Below are 15,421 nucleotides of genomic sequence, written 5' to 3'. Positions count from 1 at the left end.
CTTGCATGCACCAATAGATCACGAAATCTATATGGAACAACCGGAGGGTTATGAGCAAAAATCTGAAAAAGATGGAATGTTAGTATGCAAGCTAAAGAAATCTCTCTATGGCCTTAAGCAATCTGGCCGAAACTGGAATGCTGTGTTACACGTATGTTTGACTGAGAACGGTTTTACACAGAACGCAGCTGACAACTGCGTGTACACAACAGAAAAGCCAGATGAGAAAGTAATTCTGATAGTATGGGTTGATGATTTAATCATAGCTGCTAACAGTGAAAGTGTACTGGAAAGTGTAAAAGAAATGCTCACACAAAGGTTCAAAATGAAAGACATGGGAAGGTTGAAACATTTCCTGGGTATAGATTTTGAACAAGCAGAGGGTCTAGTCAAAATGTCACAGGGAAGATGAATTGCGCACTCGTCTGTAAATCTGCATATCTGTGTCCTTCTTTGCTCTGTGTTGGCATGGGGCCGGCCAGATCCGTGTGAATTAGTTCAAGAGGTTCCTTTGCCTTTCTGTCTGGCTCCCGGTTTCTGGTCTGCGTGAATTTTCCTTTTGTACACACTTCACATAACTGTTCCTGTCTTACTTTGTTTCCTCTTATCTCCATGCCTCTTACTACACCTTGTAGCTTCTGTACATCTTCATGGTTACAATGTCCCAAAATTTCATGCCAGGTTTGTAAATCATGACACACTTTGCACTGGTCAACACTCGGATGCTCAACATTTACTATTAAAAGAAAATATATATTTGGATGGTCTTGTGTGGGTGTAACACTGTCAGTGCAATAAGAAGAACAGGAAAGAAATTCCTGAACACTGTCACTAACAGCCTAGAATTCTTTTGGTATTACCTTCTTCATCAGGGTATTTTAATAGCGTTTTAAAAGAATCCAGTATTTCAGGATCTCTGTACACTATCTGATTAAAGAAAGATGACTCTGATTTATCGGTCTCTGACATCTGTGCTTGTCGGAATGGGGCTGGACTCGAAACAATCCGGAGCACAAAAAGGAGAAGATTCGGGTCAGAAAACCACTGACAGAGACCCGACACACACTGATCCTGATGGCTCCCGCTGTGATTCTCATCGGCTGTCTGCTGGCCACAATGAGCTGCTTAAACACAGGTAACGTTATCATTTAGGGGTGGGGGAAAAAATCAATTCTTAAGGCGGGCATACACTGTGCGATGTCTGTGTGATTTCAGCAAGGTTACCTACTCACACTGAACGAGTAGATCGCATGCGATGTATAGCCAAAGCTCAGGATTTATGTGCTCACACTATGTCCGAACGTCGAGCTGCGACTTCACTGAAATATGCGCGATAACCCCCAATATCATGTATCCAGTACCACGCAATAATTTTGTATGAGAGCTGCTGGTATATACATAACTATATATTTTTGAACGAAAGCGGTTTGTGATTTTGCTACAGCAAAATCTGTTTTATTTATTTTTTGGTCTGAAGGATTACATTGCTCATTGAAAATAACAGGAGGATGTTGGTTAGAAGTCAATTATTAAATGCAAGAGATTCAGAATATGCTGAAGTTTGTATTCACTTACTACAAGTATACTGCTAGTTCTAGTACAGGCACATTTATTTTCCTGTTGGTTCTTTGCATTGTTGGGACATATGCTGGCAAATGTAACCTTACAGTTGACTTGCCAAATCACTTCCATTTGTTACTAAAATTACTAAAATTAATATAGGAAGTATTGGAAGTCATCATAAATACTTTGCTTTAAAAGTAACAAGTAGTCAAAAAAAAAAGATGCATGGATAATCGTTACCCTCTGAATCGTAATCGAATCGAATCGTCAGCTGCCTGTTTGTGTGTCAGATTTGGATATATTTTGGATATATTTGGATATATACATCTGATTATATTCATTTTACTCGGTTTGGGATATTTTGAGAAGCACCATCAGGAATTCAGAAAAGGATAGAATTATTACACTGCACCGTTAAACAAGAACAATTTGTAAACGGTTCAGATTATCTGATTGTTGACATTAAACATTTATTTTATTCCACAGCTGTGTCGTCACCTGCTCCGACCACTTCTAGTACCTCACCACCAACCACAACTACAGTTCATCCACCAGCATGTAAAAACCTGAATATTTAAACGTTGTATTACAATGCTAATTTTAAACTTCTCAAACTATTCTATTCTGTTATACATCACATTCCTATACCTTTATGAAGGAGTTTACAAATGTGTGCAATTAAATTCCTGTTATTGCTGCTGAAGAGCAAGTAGGCTACGCTACAGGACTTGCTACTGCCAATACATAGGCTACACAACACGTTGATGTGAGCAAGTGTAATGGCCACCATTGGCCGAACGACGGAATCCAACGTTGTGGGTGAAGGTATACTGCGTGTATGTCTTTTCAGCGCTCCAGTGAAGTTCACTTTATTTATTAAAATTTAGTTTCCATATTACTTTAGCTAGCCTACGCTTAATCTGACTCCAATTTCAAATGATAATCATATTTAGATCGTGTTTCTTATTAGAAAATAATCATAAATATTGATTTTGATTTAATTTAGATCCCATAGCCTACATTCAATAATTTGTTCATTCCACAGACAAGGTAGAGTAGGCTATGTTTCATGATTTCATGAAGTATGATGTATTACGACATCAGAAACGAAGAAAAACAAAATAATGACTATTGTATAACGCTTGACGTAAAGCAAGTCAAATTTGTACTACAGTGTAGAACTACAGAAACACGACCCGATCTGGCAATCTCATATTGAGTGGTTATAGCAGATATAGGACCGCAAAGCGGAGGCAGAAGTGCCTTTCACCCTGTTACGACTTCTTGAACCACTGAAACGATTTTGGAAACATTATTTTAAGGTTAAAAATCTTCCTTAGTGTTGCTTTAAAGGACCGGGTATCGCTTTGAGACGTCACGTCGCGAATGTGCGCTAACGATCACAAACTTGCCCGTTTTGAAATAGTCAGAGGATTCATACATGCAGTGCGAACTATTTTACCCTTAAGCCTTGTTTATACTCGACGCGTCCGCACGAGCGCGAGTCTCCGCGCTGATGTTATGTTATGTTCATTAAAAAGGCTTTTTATGCTATTGTATGATCATTTTTTTAAATGTAAGCAACTAATTTAGACGCGCAAACTGGGTGCTGGTATCGTGCTCGGCCAGATTCGGCAGGCTCGAAGTCGTTCATCTTCGGATGCGGAGCCGCGCGCGCTGTTACAAAATCTGCCGTGCACACCGCCAGGCGAAATGGGCCTTTGCGCACCCAACGCGCGCGACCGCCCACCCCACACCGCAACGACGTCATTTTTGCCGCGCGCACCTTCGCGCTCGTGCGGACGCGTCGAGTATAAACAAGGCTTTTTACTCATAACAAAAGGTGTAATTTTTTTAATAGTCGCAAGATGCAACGTGCTAAAGTCAGTGATGGTCATAAATCGTCATGCTCCATTCATTAGTGCCTTCGTTTTATCTATCCTGGAAGAGATTTGCGGAAACACCAGACTACACATTAATAATGATTTCAGAATAAATCAAATATAACATTTTATTTGTCAGGTATTCAAATTATATTTATAATGATAATGATATTTATATAGGCTACATGGTTATTTAAAATGGCAACATTTTATGTAAAATTCACATTAAAGAAGATCTACAACTCAGTTTCGTTCATGGTGAAAACATGGGCAATAGTTTACTGGAAGATCACTGCCATCAACTGGAAAACTCACACTTTTGTTAGTGCTCAATGAATAGTTTGTGCATGAATGACATCTGGACGATGACATCACTGTTTTCTCCAGAGCGGCTATAAATAGAAATGAACTCAAATTAATAACTTTTTTACAACAAAAATTAACCATCACTGAACTTACTTATGACACCATTTTCTTCTAGAGCTGCTGTACAGCTGAAACAAACTTGCATTATTTTCCTGTTATCACTGTAAAGCTGCTTTGAAACTATCTGTATTGTAAAAAGCTCTTTAAATAAAGGTGACTTGAATGCTAGATGTAATGCTCTTGCTAGTTGTTTTTAGGCTGTAATGTGCCTTAGGTGCTGTTTTTGTATAGTTTAACCATCAGCCTTATATATATATATAGGCTATATATAGGCAAAATAATATCATGAACACAATGATGGGGTGAAATGGCCTGTGATGCATGGAGCACCAGGTAAAATCTTGCCTAGGGCAGCAAATTGGTCAGGGCTGACCGTGCTCTCCAATACTGTACAACAACAATCATGACATCTGTCACTTTCTCTATACATTTTAATACCACTGCAGACCCTCCATTAGGCCCCACTGCAGACCCTCCATTCATCACTGCAGACCCTCCATTCATCACCAGCACCACAGCTACAACCAAAGGTAATTCATCTGTGTGTTTGTGTAGGAATGTGTTGGTCAAGTTCTACTATCACTGTTGCAACCGAAGGACGGTGAAACATGTAATCATTAAAAAGTATTTAGTTATTTGGTATTACAGGTGAAACTGGAAAAATTAGAATATCGTGCAAAAGTATTTCAGTACTTCAAATTAAAAGGTGAAACTAATATATTTCGTACTTTTTAGAGGGCTGACATTTCTGTATTTAAAATCCTTTTTTTTATTGATTTCATGTTATATTCTAAGATTTTGAATTTGGGGTTTTCATAAGCTGTAAGTAACTTTTGCACGATATGCAAATTTTTCGAGTTTCACCTATATATTGTACTTCACATTTCTGTCTGTTAAGACTGTGAAAAAACATGCCGTTTAATTCCTCTAGTGTAAAAAAATCCAGATACATTTACAGAAATATTTTATTGTACTTGTTTAAACTGCGTCTTGCTTAGACAGAGCTCTGTACCTACACACTACCTTTGTGCTCTTTTAGCTTTCAAGACCACTACTACAGCCCCTCCATTAGACCCCACTGCAGACCCTCCATTCATCACTGTAGACCCTCCATTCATCACCAGCACCACAGCTACAACCAAAGGTAATTCATCTGTGTGTTTGTGTAGGAACGTGTTGGTCAAGTTCTACTATCACTGTTGCAACCGAAGGACAGTGAAACATGAAATCATTAAAAAGTATTTTGTTACAACTACAGGACAAAATACCTAAATTTCATATGACTTTAAATGCTTTTTTCTTGTTTAATCTGTTTATGGTTTATTAGTGGCACTGTGGGAGGGAGGTTTGGGGTGTGATATAGGGTTGTGATATTGGAAGAATTATTCATTTTGTATGGTTTTGTTGTTGTTGTTTTTTTTTTGAAGAAAAAGAAAAACCCAATAAATATGATGTTCAAAAAAAAAAAAATTTTTTTTTTGTTATTTGGTATTACAGGTGAAACTCGAAAAATTAGAATATCGTGCAAAAGTTCATGTATTTCAGTACTTCAAATTAAAAGGTGAAACTAATATATTTAGTACTTTTCAGAGGGCTGACATTTCTGTATTTAAAATCCTTTTTTTTATTGATTTCATGTTATATTCTAAGATTTTGAATTTGGGGTTTTCATAAGCTGTAAGTAATAAATTATCACTTTTGTACGATATGCAAATTTTTCGAGTTTCACCTATATATTGTACTTCACATTTCTGTCTGTTAAGACTGTGATAAAACATGCCGTTTAATTCCTCTAGTGTAAAAAAAATCCAGATACATTTACAGAAATATTTTATTGTGTTTAAACTGCGTCTTGCTTAGACAGAGCTCTGTACCTACACACTACCTTTGTGCTCTTTTAGCTTTCAAGACCACTACTACAGCCCCTCCATTATGCCCCACTGTAGACCCTCCATTCATCACTACTAAACCTACAACCAAAGGTAATTCATCTGTGTGTTTGTGTAGGAACGTGTTGGTCAAGTTCTACTATCACTGTTGCAACCGAAGGACAGTGAAACATGAAATCATTAAAAAGTATTTTGGTATTTGGTATTATATTGTACTTCACAATTCTGTCCTTTAAGACTGTGATTAAACATGCAATTTAATTCCTCCAGATACATTTACAGAAATATTTAATTGTACTTCAAACTAGGGCTGGGTATTGGCAAGGGGCTCACGATACAATACATATTGCTATATATTGTAATACTTAAAAAAAAAAAAAAAAAAAGTTATATATATATATATATATAAAATTCTTGTAAACATTAGAAAGCTAGACACAAGCTATACGACCGCAAATCCTTACAAATGAAATGCAACACCGACTCAGTTATCGTCTTTGCACGAGCTGTGTAACCTAATGTAGCCTGGCAAATCTTACAAATGGCATTTGTTTCTTAATGACATCCTATATCCTATTCATTACTCCCTGACTTATTTTAAAACCAAAGTGCACCCACACGCCGTCTCTGCAAGCTGGAGGCACTCATATTTTCATTATCATGCTCGCTGCTCTGCTGCTAGACATTGACCAAATTAATGTTTATGACGGGCAACTGTTAGCGTTGAAGATGAGTCAGCGATCTACAGGAACTGAGGAGGTTGTTTGACACAGAGGGATTTTAAATTTGTTTAAAGTATCGAGGTTGGAATATCTATACACTTTTGGGGCAAATCATTTGCCTAACTGCGTCTTGCTTAGACAGAGCTCTGTGAATACACACTACCTTTTTGCTCTCTAACTTTAGTTACCGGTGTGACTAGTAACTCCAGCGGTGCGACCGCCATCTCTGTAACCACACGGCCTGGAGTGACCACTGCAACAACCACAACTCCTGCCAGTGAGTGTTTCTTTTCTGTGTGTACAATAATTCACAGTCAGTGTCTAATCTAATATGCTGATTTGATGGTCAAAAGGCATTTCTTATTATGATCAAGGTTGAAAATAAGGAATAATTTTTTTCAGGATTCTTTGATGAGTAGAATGTTCAAAGGAAAAGCATTTGCTTGAAACAGAAGTGTGTGTGTGTGTGTGTGTTCAAAGTACGGTTTGTTCATTACATTTCATTTGTTTTACTTCATGTTTCTGTCATAGATGGAAGTTGTGCGAATCCAAATCTGTGCTGCACTGGAGTGAATAACTCCTGTCGCCGCTTGAACTGTTTTTGTGACGTTGCTTGTCTGAGATTTGGCGACTGCTGCCCTGATTTCAAACACACCTGCCTCGCAGGTATTCAGAAACATTCATACTGGAAATCTGATTCATCTGTGCTGAAATTAATCAACAACCACTTGCACTATTCACAGTAATCCGATTGTGTTCTCTGTACTACATGACTAATGTACTTTGATCAAGGTACAAAACAAAAAAATACTGCACATATACTGAGAAATCTCACTAAATCTTCATCTCTTCCCCCCTTTTATAGTCAATAACAGCTCCAACGGCACTGAACCAAACAACACTTTGACACTGACAGGTATATTTAATACTTCTATATTTCTTATAATTATTCTTTATCATGTGACTGTAATGATTTTGAATTCTCTACATCTTTAAATCTGCATTGGATGTCAAATGTTGCAATGACCTCTTGGTAAGTGACAATTAGAATCATTTTATAAAATAACTTATGAGATTCTCAGAAGAATCGGCATTGCAATCATATTTTTTACAGTGATATTTACATTGACCACTATTTTCCACAACCAGTTTTTGGGGATCAAACATACAAGACAAAATACTTCACATAAAATGTTCTTTGATTATAAGGTCTTTCTTCAAAAGCTTTTACAGTTCCTGAAATGTAAAATATTGAAAATGTTAGTAAATGCATCTAGTGTTTGTCACAAGCCGGGCTCGAACTTGGGTCTCAGGTGTGGTTTGAGAGATCTACCATTTAGCCACAGAGGTGGAAATGTTGGACCCAAACAAAACAGTCAAGCCAATACTCCAGGCAAAGTAGATTTATAAAAAAAAGGGTACTTTGCACGTCAAGAAAATCCAACAAAAGTTCTTCTCAGAAAGAGGTATTACTAACAGTAGTGAAACTGCAAAGAATCACAAGAGAGAAATAAAAAAAACTCCACGAGGGGATAAAAAAAAAAACCAAAGGGAGAACACAAGACAGGTTTTAGTAATGAGACATGAAACGTGGGGTTAATTCTAAGGGAGCGAAGAAGAAACAAACGATACGAAACAGGGTTAACTTTCCTTACTATGCGAAAAGGGACGATGTATTTCTGGGACAGCTTCTTGGATTCGACCTGGAGCGGCAGGTTTTTAGAAGCGAACCAAACTCTTTGACCGGCTCGGAAATGAGGAGCCGTCCGGCAGCAAGACGATTAGCCTGGCTTTGGTATCTCTGGGAAGTCCAAAGAGACCTTCCTTCAGGTCCGCCTACTGCGTAGGACAAAGCGCTGGGCCGAGGGAACACCAACTTGTGCCTCTTCCTCGAGAAATAATGGGGGGGGGGGGGGGGGGGGTATCCGAACTGGCATTCGAAGGGGGATAATCCAGTGGCCGAGGACTGGAGGGTGTTGTGGGCATATTCAGCCCAAATGATATAGGTGCCTCGGGACGTGGGATTACTGGCCGCCATACACAGCAAGGTGGTCTCCAGATCCTGATTAATCCGTTCTGTCTGGCCATTAGATTCTGGATGGAATCCAGACGAGTCCTTGTAGGCGGGTACTCTATTGAAGTCTAAAACTATTGGATCTGCCCAGAGTCACTGTGGATCTGCCATAACCAATCGCTAATGTTTGGTCGTGACGTATGTCATCCGAACCCCGTGGGGAGGAGGGCCACAACATCATGGCCACCAACAAAACTAAGCAAAGATTGTTCTTGCTCCGGCTTTAACTTCTTGATATTCGGCAGCGTTGCTACAACGGACCGAATGGCTTCGCTCGCATCTTTCTCCGCTGCCATTACCGAACTACAACTCAAAATTACGCACAACGTCATCGTTCTCAGACACTCCCTCTGTTCGCTGATTGGCCCGGTAAAAAATGTATCGGAGAAAACCAAAGTCTACAGCAGAATCCCGGACGTAGTACTGAAGGAAAATGAAAATTGAGCGGAAGTATGTAGGAGGGCTAGACGATAGGCTGACTGTGGCCCCAATAAGCCTGCAGAAGGCCTCCCAGAACCGGGACGAGAATTGGGGACCTCGGTCGGAGACAATGTCCAGGGGAATTCCAAATATCCGGAAGACATGGTTCATGAGGAGCTCAGCAGTTTCCTTGGCCAAAGGCAGCTTGGGCAGGGAAATAAACCAGGCAGCCTTAGAGAACCGGTCTACAACCACTAGGATGACTGTGTTGGCCTGGGATGGAGGAAGTCCCGTAACAAAGTCCAGAGAAATTTGCGACCATGGCCTACATTTACATTTATTCATTTAGCTGACGCTTTTATCCAAAGCGACTTACAATTGCTATATATGTCAGAGGTCGCACGCCTCTGGAGCAACTAGGGGTTAAGTGTCTTGCTCAAGGACACATTGGTGTCTCACAGTGGATTCGAATACGGGTCTCTCACACCAAAGGCATGTGTCTTATCCATTGCGCCATCACCACCCCAGGCATCACCACCCCTGCGGGGAACAGGTAAGGGATGCAGCAGTCCCTTAGGTCTCTGATGAGTAGACTTTCCCTGGTTGCACACGGGGCAGGCCTCCACATGAACATGACCGTCCTTCTTGATGGACTGCCACCAAAACCGCCGCTGAAGGAAGTCCAGTGTGCAAGTACTTCCTGGATGGCACGTCAAGGGCGACTCATGACCCCACTGCAAGACCCGGGCACCGCCTGGATCGGGCTCATGGACAAGGGTCTCTCATGCCCCCACTGCAAGACCCGGGCACCGCCTGGATCGGGCTCATGGACAAGGGTCTCTCATGCCCCCACTGCAAGACCCGGGCACTGCCTGGATCGGGCTCATGGACAAGGGTCTCTCATGCCCCCACTGCAAGACCCGGGCACCGCCTGAATTAGCCCAAGACTGGTCACCCACTGAAGCTAAGCAGGGTTGAGGATGGACAGTACCTGGATAGGAGACTCCTGAGAAAAGCTGGAAGAGGTGTCAGTGAGGCCAGCAGGGGGCGCTCACCCTGGGGTCTGTGTGGGTCCTAACGCCCCAGTATAGTGACAGGGACACTATACTGTCAAAGAGCACCGTCCTTCAGATGAGACGTTAAACCGAGGTCCTGACTCTCTGTGGTCATTAAAAATGGCTTTTCTCGTAAACAGTAGGGGTGTAACCCCGGTGTCCTGGCCACATTCCCTCCATTGGCCCTTGCCAATCATGGCCTCCTAATAATCTCCATTCATTGAATTTATCAATGCTCTATCACTCTCTCTCCTCTCTCCACTTGTAGCTGGTGTGTGTGAGCGCACTGGCGCTGTTGTACTGTGGATGCTCACACTGGTGGTGGTTGAGGAGAGACCCCCTGATATGATTGTAAAGCGCTTTGGGTGTACCAGGGGCGTAACTATCGGTAAGCAGGGTAAGCGGTTGCTTACGGGCCCGGACCAATCAGGGGCCTGCCCGCGTGACTGGACGATATTGATTGACAGGCCCAGGCGGGTCCCCCTATCGCATTTTACTACTTTTAGTCTGATCGCATTTTAATTTTTTGCTTATTGATTTGAATAAATAATGACAACAACATATTTGACTGATCATTAAATAAAATGTTTGAAACGAACAATGATGTATTTGGTGTAATTTGTTTCGAATTGGGACTGGGGAATACCCGGGTGAACATGCGCATTGCGTGCAAAACAGTAAAAACCGGTGAACTTGAGACAGATACGGAGTCGTCAAATTTTAAACACAAAAGTGGATTTCAAAAGCGCAAACAGGCTGGTGGAGATTTACAGAGATGACATTACTACTGATTTCCCAATGCAATTGTTATCATTCCGTTCATGCTTGAAAGACAGTATTTCACAAATGAAAACAGTGCAACAACTGACAAAGATGTTGATCGTCGAGAACAGCTGCATAACTGCGAGTTTCGGGGAGGTTTGCACTGCTTTCATGATTTTCTGACCATCCCAGTGACAGTGGCCTCTGCAGAGCGTTCTTTTTCTAAACTGAAACTGATAAAAAGCTATCTCAGGAGCTCAATGGGACAGAGTCGTCTCTCTGGACTTGCCATACTGTCAATTGAGAATGCCCGTGCGCGATATCTGGATCTTTATATGATAGACAGCTTCGCACAGAGGAAAGCCCGGAAAATGCAGCTATAATGTAAGTGAGCATATTTTTTATGTATTTGGACTTAGGCCTATGTGTATATAGCAGTGACAGTAACAGTAACAATGTGTTATGGTGCGGCGTCACCAGTTTTTTTTTTTTTTTGTGCGTGTAGCGTCATCACGTGTTGTAGTAGGGGGGCCCGCCTTGATAATCCTGCTTAAGGGCCCGGTGTTGACTCGTTACACCACTGGGGTGTACAGTAGTACATATGAAAGCGTTACATAAATGCCTAATTTTATTCTATTCTATTCTACATAGACATCTGCATCTGACAAAGCTTACATTTATGGGCTCACGCACAACTCTCACATTAGTCATGAATCCAAATGTTTTCATGGTTGCGATGTACTGTAACATTAAATTGCTAACTATTATTTATTTTGTAAACAAAGCTTTGTGCTTCACTCGTGTCATAATATTCATGTAAAACAGCATTCACATACAAAAAAATGTGATTTGGCGGACCACCGTCGGTACTCCTCCTCAGCCACCGCGGTGGTGCGATTGTCAAGTTTACCGGCACAGCCCTACGGGATAACGCTAACATGGACACACGAGGAAGAACTGAGGCAGAGGGAACACAGCGAGGTTCAGAGACAAACAACAGGAGACAAGATGCTGACAAGTGTTTGTAATATGTTGGAGTAATGTTACTAACTGTATTGAGGATGGATTCAGCATCTAACATGTCGTGTGCACTTCTATAGGAACGTGTTCACAGCCGACTCTGTGCTGCAGTGGCGTAAACTACGACTGTTTCAGAGGCTGTTTTTGTGACCAGGCCTGTAAACAGCTCAATGACTGCTGCCCCGACCTCAACAGCACATGCAGTAAGAACCCACATTTATTGCAAGATTATTACTGAATCCTCTCAGATACAACGTTCACGACATCTGTCATTTTATTTATAGTTTTCAATACCACAACTGCAGCCCCTCCATTCAACACCACTATAAACCCTCCATTCAGCTCCACTATAAACCCTCCATTCAACACCACTACAACTTCACCCAAAGGTAATTCATCTGTGTGTTTGTTTGTGTGTATGAATGTGTAGGTCAACTTACCATCACTGTTGCAACTGAGAGGCAGTGAAACCTGAAATCACTACTAAGTGTTTTGTTCTTTTGCAGATGTTCTCACATTTCTCACTAATCTGGATGTTGAGGTTTTGGCGGAGGAGTCGTCCACTGAAGAAGAGCGTCAGGCTGCACTGCGTCAGGTGAGAGGAGCGATTCAGTTCACATGCGTACACTACACTCTTAAAGGTAGGGTAGGTCAGAATTGTCTAAAAAAACGTGTATTCAAATTTGTTTAAACTGTCTTTATATACCAATACATAATTAAAATACAAGTACTCTGAAATAGAGAGTATAAAAAACTGAGTGACTCTAGTGTATTTAATCTTCAATAAACACAGCTCATTAATTCCATTCACTCCCGCCTAAAAACGGGTGCGCGACGGCGCGCACGTGGGCGGAGCCAGTAATAGCGGCGGTAGTCATGGCGACGGAGAGTGACAGTCGCGCAAGCCAATCCCTTGTTTCGTCCCGGTAGGAATTAATGAGCTGTGTTTTTTGAAGATTAAATACACTACAGTCACTCAATTTTTATACTCTCTTTTTTAAAGTACTTACATTTTAATTATGTATTGGTATATAAAGACAGTTTAAGCCAATTTGAAAAAAAGTTCTTTAGACAATTCTTACCTACCCAACCTTTAATGTACTTAAGTGTGCTGGTGATGGGAAATCACTTACTTTTAAGTATTTCAAACCAAAGTATGCCAGCATTTTAACAGAATAAATAGCATTAGCATCAAGCTAAATTCATAAAACTTTTTACAATAAACTGCAGTTTCAGCTTCATCCTCACAGTCGCTCTATAATCGAGTTGATAGTGAACAGGTGTGACATCACATCCCTTTAGGCCCCAAAGTGATCCTATTGGCTGAAATAAATTTATTAGAGTTTCTATTTTTTGCCTGATTAGAAATCTTCCATTATTGCTTGTTGTTCTGAACCATTAAAGTACATATTATATATATATATAACAATTGTCAAGGGATGTATGTTTTAATGTAACATCCAATCAAACTATATTAAATGTTTAAATATCCAAATTTTTATCTTGCATACTATAAATAATGGACAGTATTGGGATGCAGCTTTATCGTGCTCTTCTTTTGCACCTGCGGTTTTCTCACTTGCTGTCATCTTGTTTCTCAGGTTGGCGCTTTGCTGGAGAGTTTATTAAGAGCGTATAATCCTGACATCTACTCTTTTGAGGTCACGAGAATTGAGCCGGTCTCATCATCATCATCATCAACACCATGTGATTGAGTCAGAAATCAGCCAAGAAGAACAGACATGAATAAATCCTCATCGCTACTGGACTTTTACTATTTTAATATGGGTGATGGTGATGGTGATTTTTTATGGTGATGGTTTAACTCAAACATTGCATTTGCTAACACATTTATTCCATTTATGTTTGATGTGCTTTAATCTTAAACTCTTGAATATAGCACTTTATATGTGTGATATGGGACGAATGTGTAAGAAAACAGAGTAAATATCTACTGTCATGTAATTCCTTGTTCCTTCTTCATTTGCACAGACGGGGGTCTGCTGCTGTTTTAACATTTTCTCTATTTTTGAGGTTCTTGTATGATAATCATCACACTGAAAATAAACACATGATGAGGAAGAACTCTTGTTAATCAAAACATTTAGAAAATAAAAGCAAACAAATGATTAAAACATGGATAAGCAACAGCTTCTCTGAGTTTTCTTGAGAAATATAATTCTGTTTGGATTAATACAGGTGCACTGGCCACAAAACAAATGTCTATCTGGTTTAGCAAAAAATTGTAAAACAATTATGATCTAATGTCATTATAAACATCTCTTGCGGGGGAGACACTATCAGTGCAAAAGAACAGGAAAGAAAGTCCTGAACACCGTCACTCACAGCCTGGAAATCTTTTGGCAGCGACCTTCATCAGGGTATTTTAATATTGTCATAACAGAATCCAGTATTTCAGGATCTCTGTACACCTGATTAAAGAAAGATGACTTGGATTTATCTGTCTGATTTATCCGCCCGCGCCCCACACTTTGAGAAACGCTGAGCTAACTTAACAGCTAACTTAGCAATTGGAGTACCTCCGTTTGGTCAGGATTTTTCCTCTTTTTGGCTGGTGTCGACCAACAATGAAAAATTGTTCTCTGGCTGCCTTTCAGTGTCCTTTTCATCTTTCCATCCGATAGTGAACAAACTCTTCTGAGAGTAAGTCGTTTGTTCATTTCACTTATTGAAGCCAGCCCTGGCTTTCATGATAAGGCCTACTAAGCAGGTGAATTGTTGATGAATGTTTGCTGGGTCTATCTGCATTTGTGTTTTATACTTGGCTGCCTGTAGGATATATGGGCTTATGTAATTTCTGCCTGGTGTGTGGCTTGTCCAATAGGCTACTTGCTGCCCGAATGCATGCTGCAGTTATGCAGGGGTCCTGTCCTGTTACTTATGTTTAGTGATGTGACATTTGAACCGAGGCGTCGGAGCTTGTGTCGAGAAAAAAGGGGCGTGCCAGATGAAGCCGCGATTCGAGGCTTGTGTTGTTAACGTGAAAATCACGTGACTCATGACAACCGAGGCCTCGGTTTGTGTGGATACGTCACCGGTTCGTTCTGAGTGTCGCTTCTGGATAAAGGGGGTTAAAATAAAATAGCATCTGACTAACACACAACGCTGTCTTTAGACGAGGTTTTTCCTGGTCAGTGGCGGAATTGTTTTTTTGAAACTCCAAAATATCACCAGGAAACGTTTGCGCCGGAACACGCTCCTCTTTTCGCTGAACCGTCCCCGCGAGCGCAAGTTCATTCCCTAATTTACAGAAGTGTGTCTGTGGAGGGAAAAGTCCGCTGTGCGCGGGTGCAAAATAGGAATGATACATGCGTCGGTCGGTGTACAAAGTCAATTGCGCTGGGTGCAAGATAGGGCCCTGAGTGTTAACGCATTATATTGCAATTGTTAATGATACAACATTGTATAGGCTACAAAAACTATCCACTAACAGTAGCAAAAAACGTTTAGTTGTGTACAATGCTAACCATTCACGACTCTTGCGCTCTGTCTATGCTCTTGCGTTGCTCTCCGCCATTTTGAAAAGGTCAAAGGTTATCTCATCTTGGCAACTCGTGCATCAAAATATTCTACGAGCTGCCCAGTG

The 15,421-nt window shown here is 40.7% G+C and overlaps 1 protein-coding gene across 4 annotated transcripts; it reads left to right on the top strand.

The window, feature by feature from the left end:
• The first annotated feature begins 977 nt into the window (after positions 1–977).
• Positions 978–14,269, top strand: LOC307011694 (uncharacterized protein). Of its 4 annotated transcripts, none has more exons than XM_079637661.1 (12): positions 978–1,135; positions 2,050–2,121; positions 4,319–4,402; positions 4,912–5,016; positions 5,774–5,854; positions 6,668–6,760; positions 7,015–7,149; positions 7,349–7,399; positions 11,895–12,017; positions 12,099–12,203; positions 12,321–12,409; positions 13,416–14,269. In XM_079637661.1, the coding sequence occupies exons 1-12, from the start codon at positions 1,075–1,077 to the stop codon at positions 13,527–13,529; spliced, it is 1,113 nt and encodes a 370-aa protein (XP_079493787.1). In that variant the 5' UTR covers positions 978–1,074; the 3' UTR covers positions 13,530–14,269. The 4 variants fall into 4 exon arrangements, with proteins under 4 accessions (XP_079493787.1, XP_079493790.1, XP_079493789.1 ...); XM_079637664.1 differs by having other exon boundaries at positions 4,319–4,358; positions 4,994–5,016; positions 13,416–13,961; XM_079637663.1 differs by lacking the exon at positions 4,319–4,402 and having other exon boundaries at positions 4,933–5,016; positions 13,416–13,967.
• The last annotated feature ends 1,152 nt before the right edge of the window (positions 14,270–15,421 follow it).

This window comes from Phoxinus phoxinus (assembly GCF_949152265.1).
Source record: "Phoxinus phoxinus genome assembly, chromosome: 15".
Lineage (NCBI taxonomy): Eukaryota > Metazoa > Chordata > Actinopteri > Cypriniformes > Leuciscidae > Phoxinus > Phoxinus phoxinus.
Note: the sequence above shows the minus strand (reverse complement) of the source record. Positions and strands in the feature narration are given on the sequence as shown.

Coding starts and splice junctions, on each gene's coding strand:
- LOC307011694 (XM_079637661.1), top strand. CDS start 1,075: ATGGCTCCCGCTGTGATTCTCATCGGCTGTCTGCTGGCCACAATGAGC. Junction 2,122..4,318: donor TACAGTTCATCCACCAGCAT/GTAAAAACCTGA, acceptor ATACCACTGCAG/ACCCTCCATTAGGCCCCACT. Junction 6,761..7,014: donor AACAACCACAACTCCTGCCA/GTGAGTGTTTCT, acceptor TTTCTGTCATAG/ATGGAAGTTGTGCGAATCCA.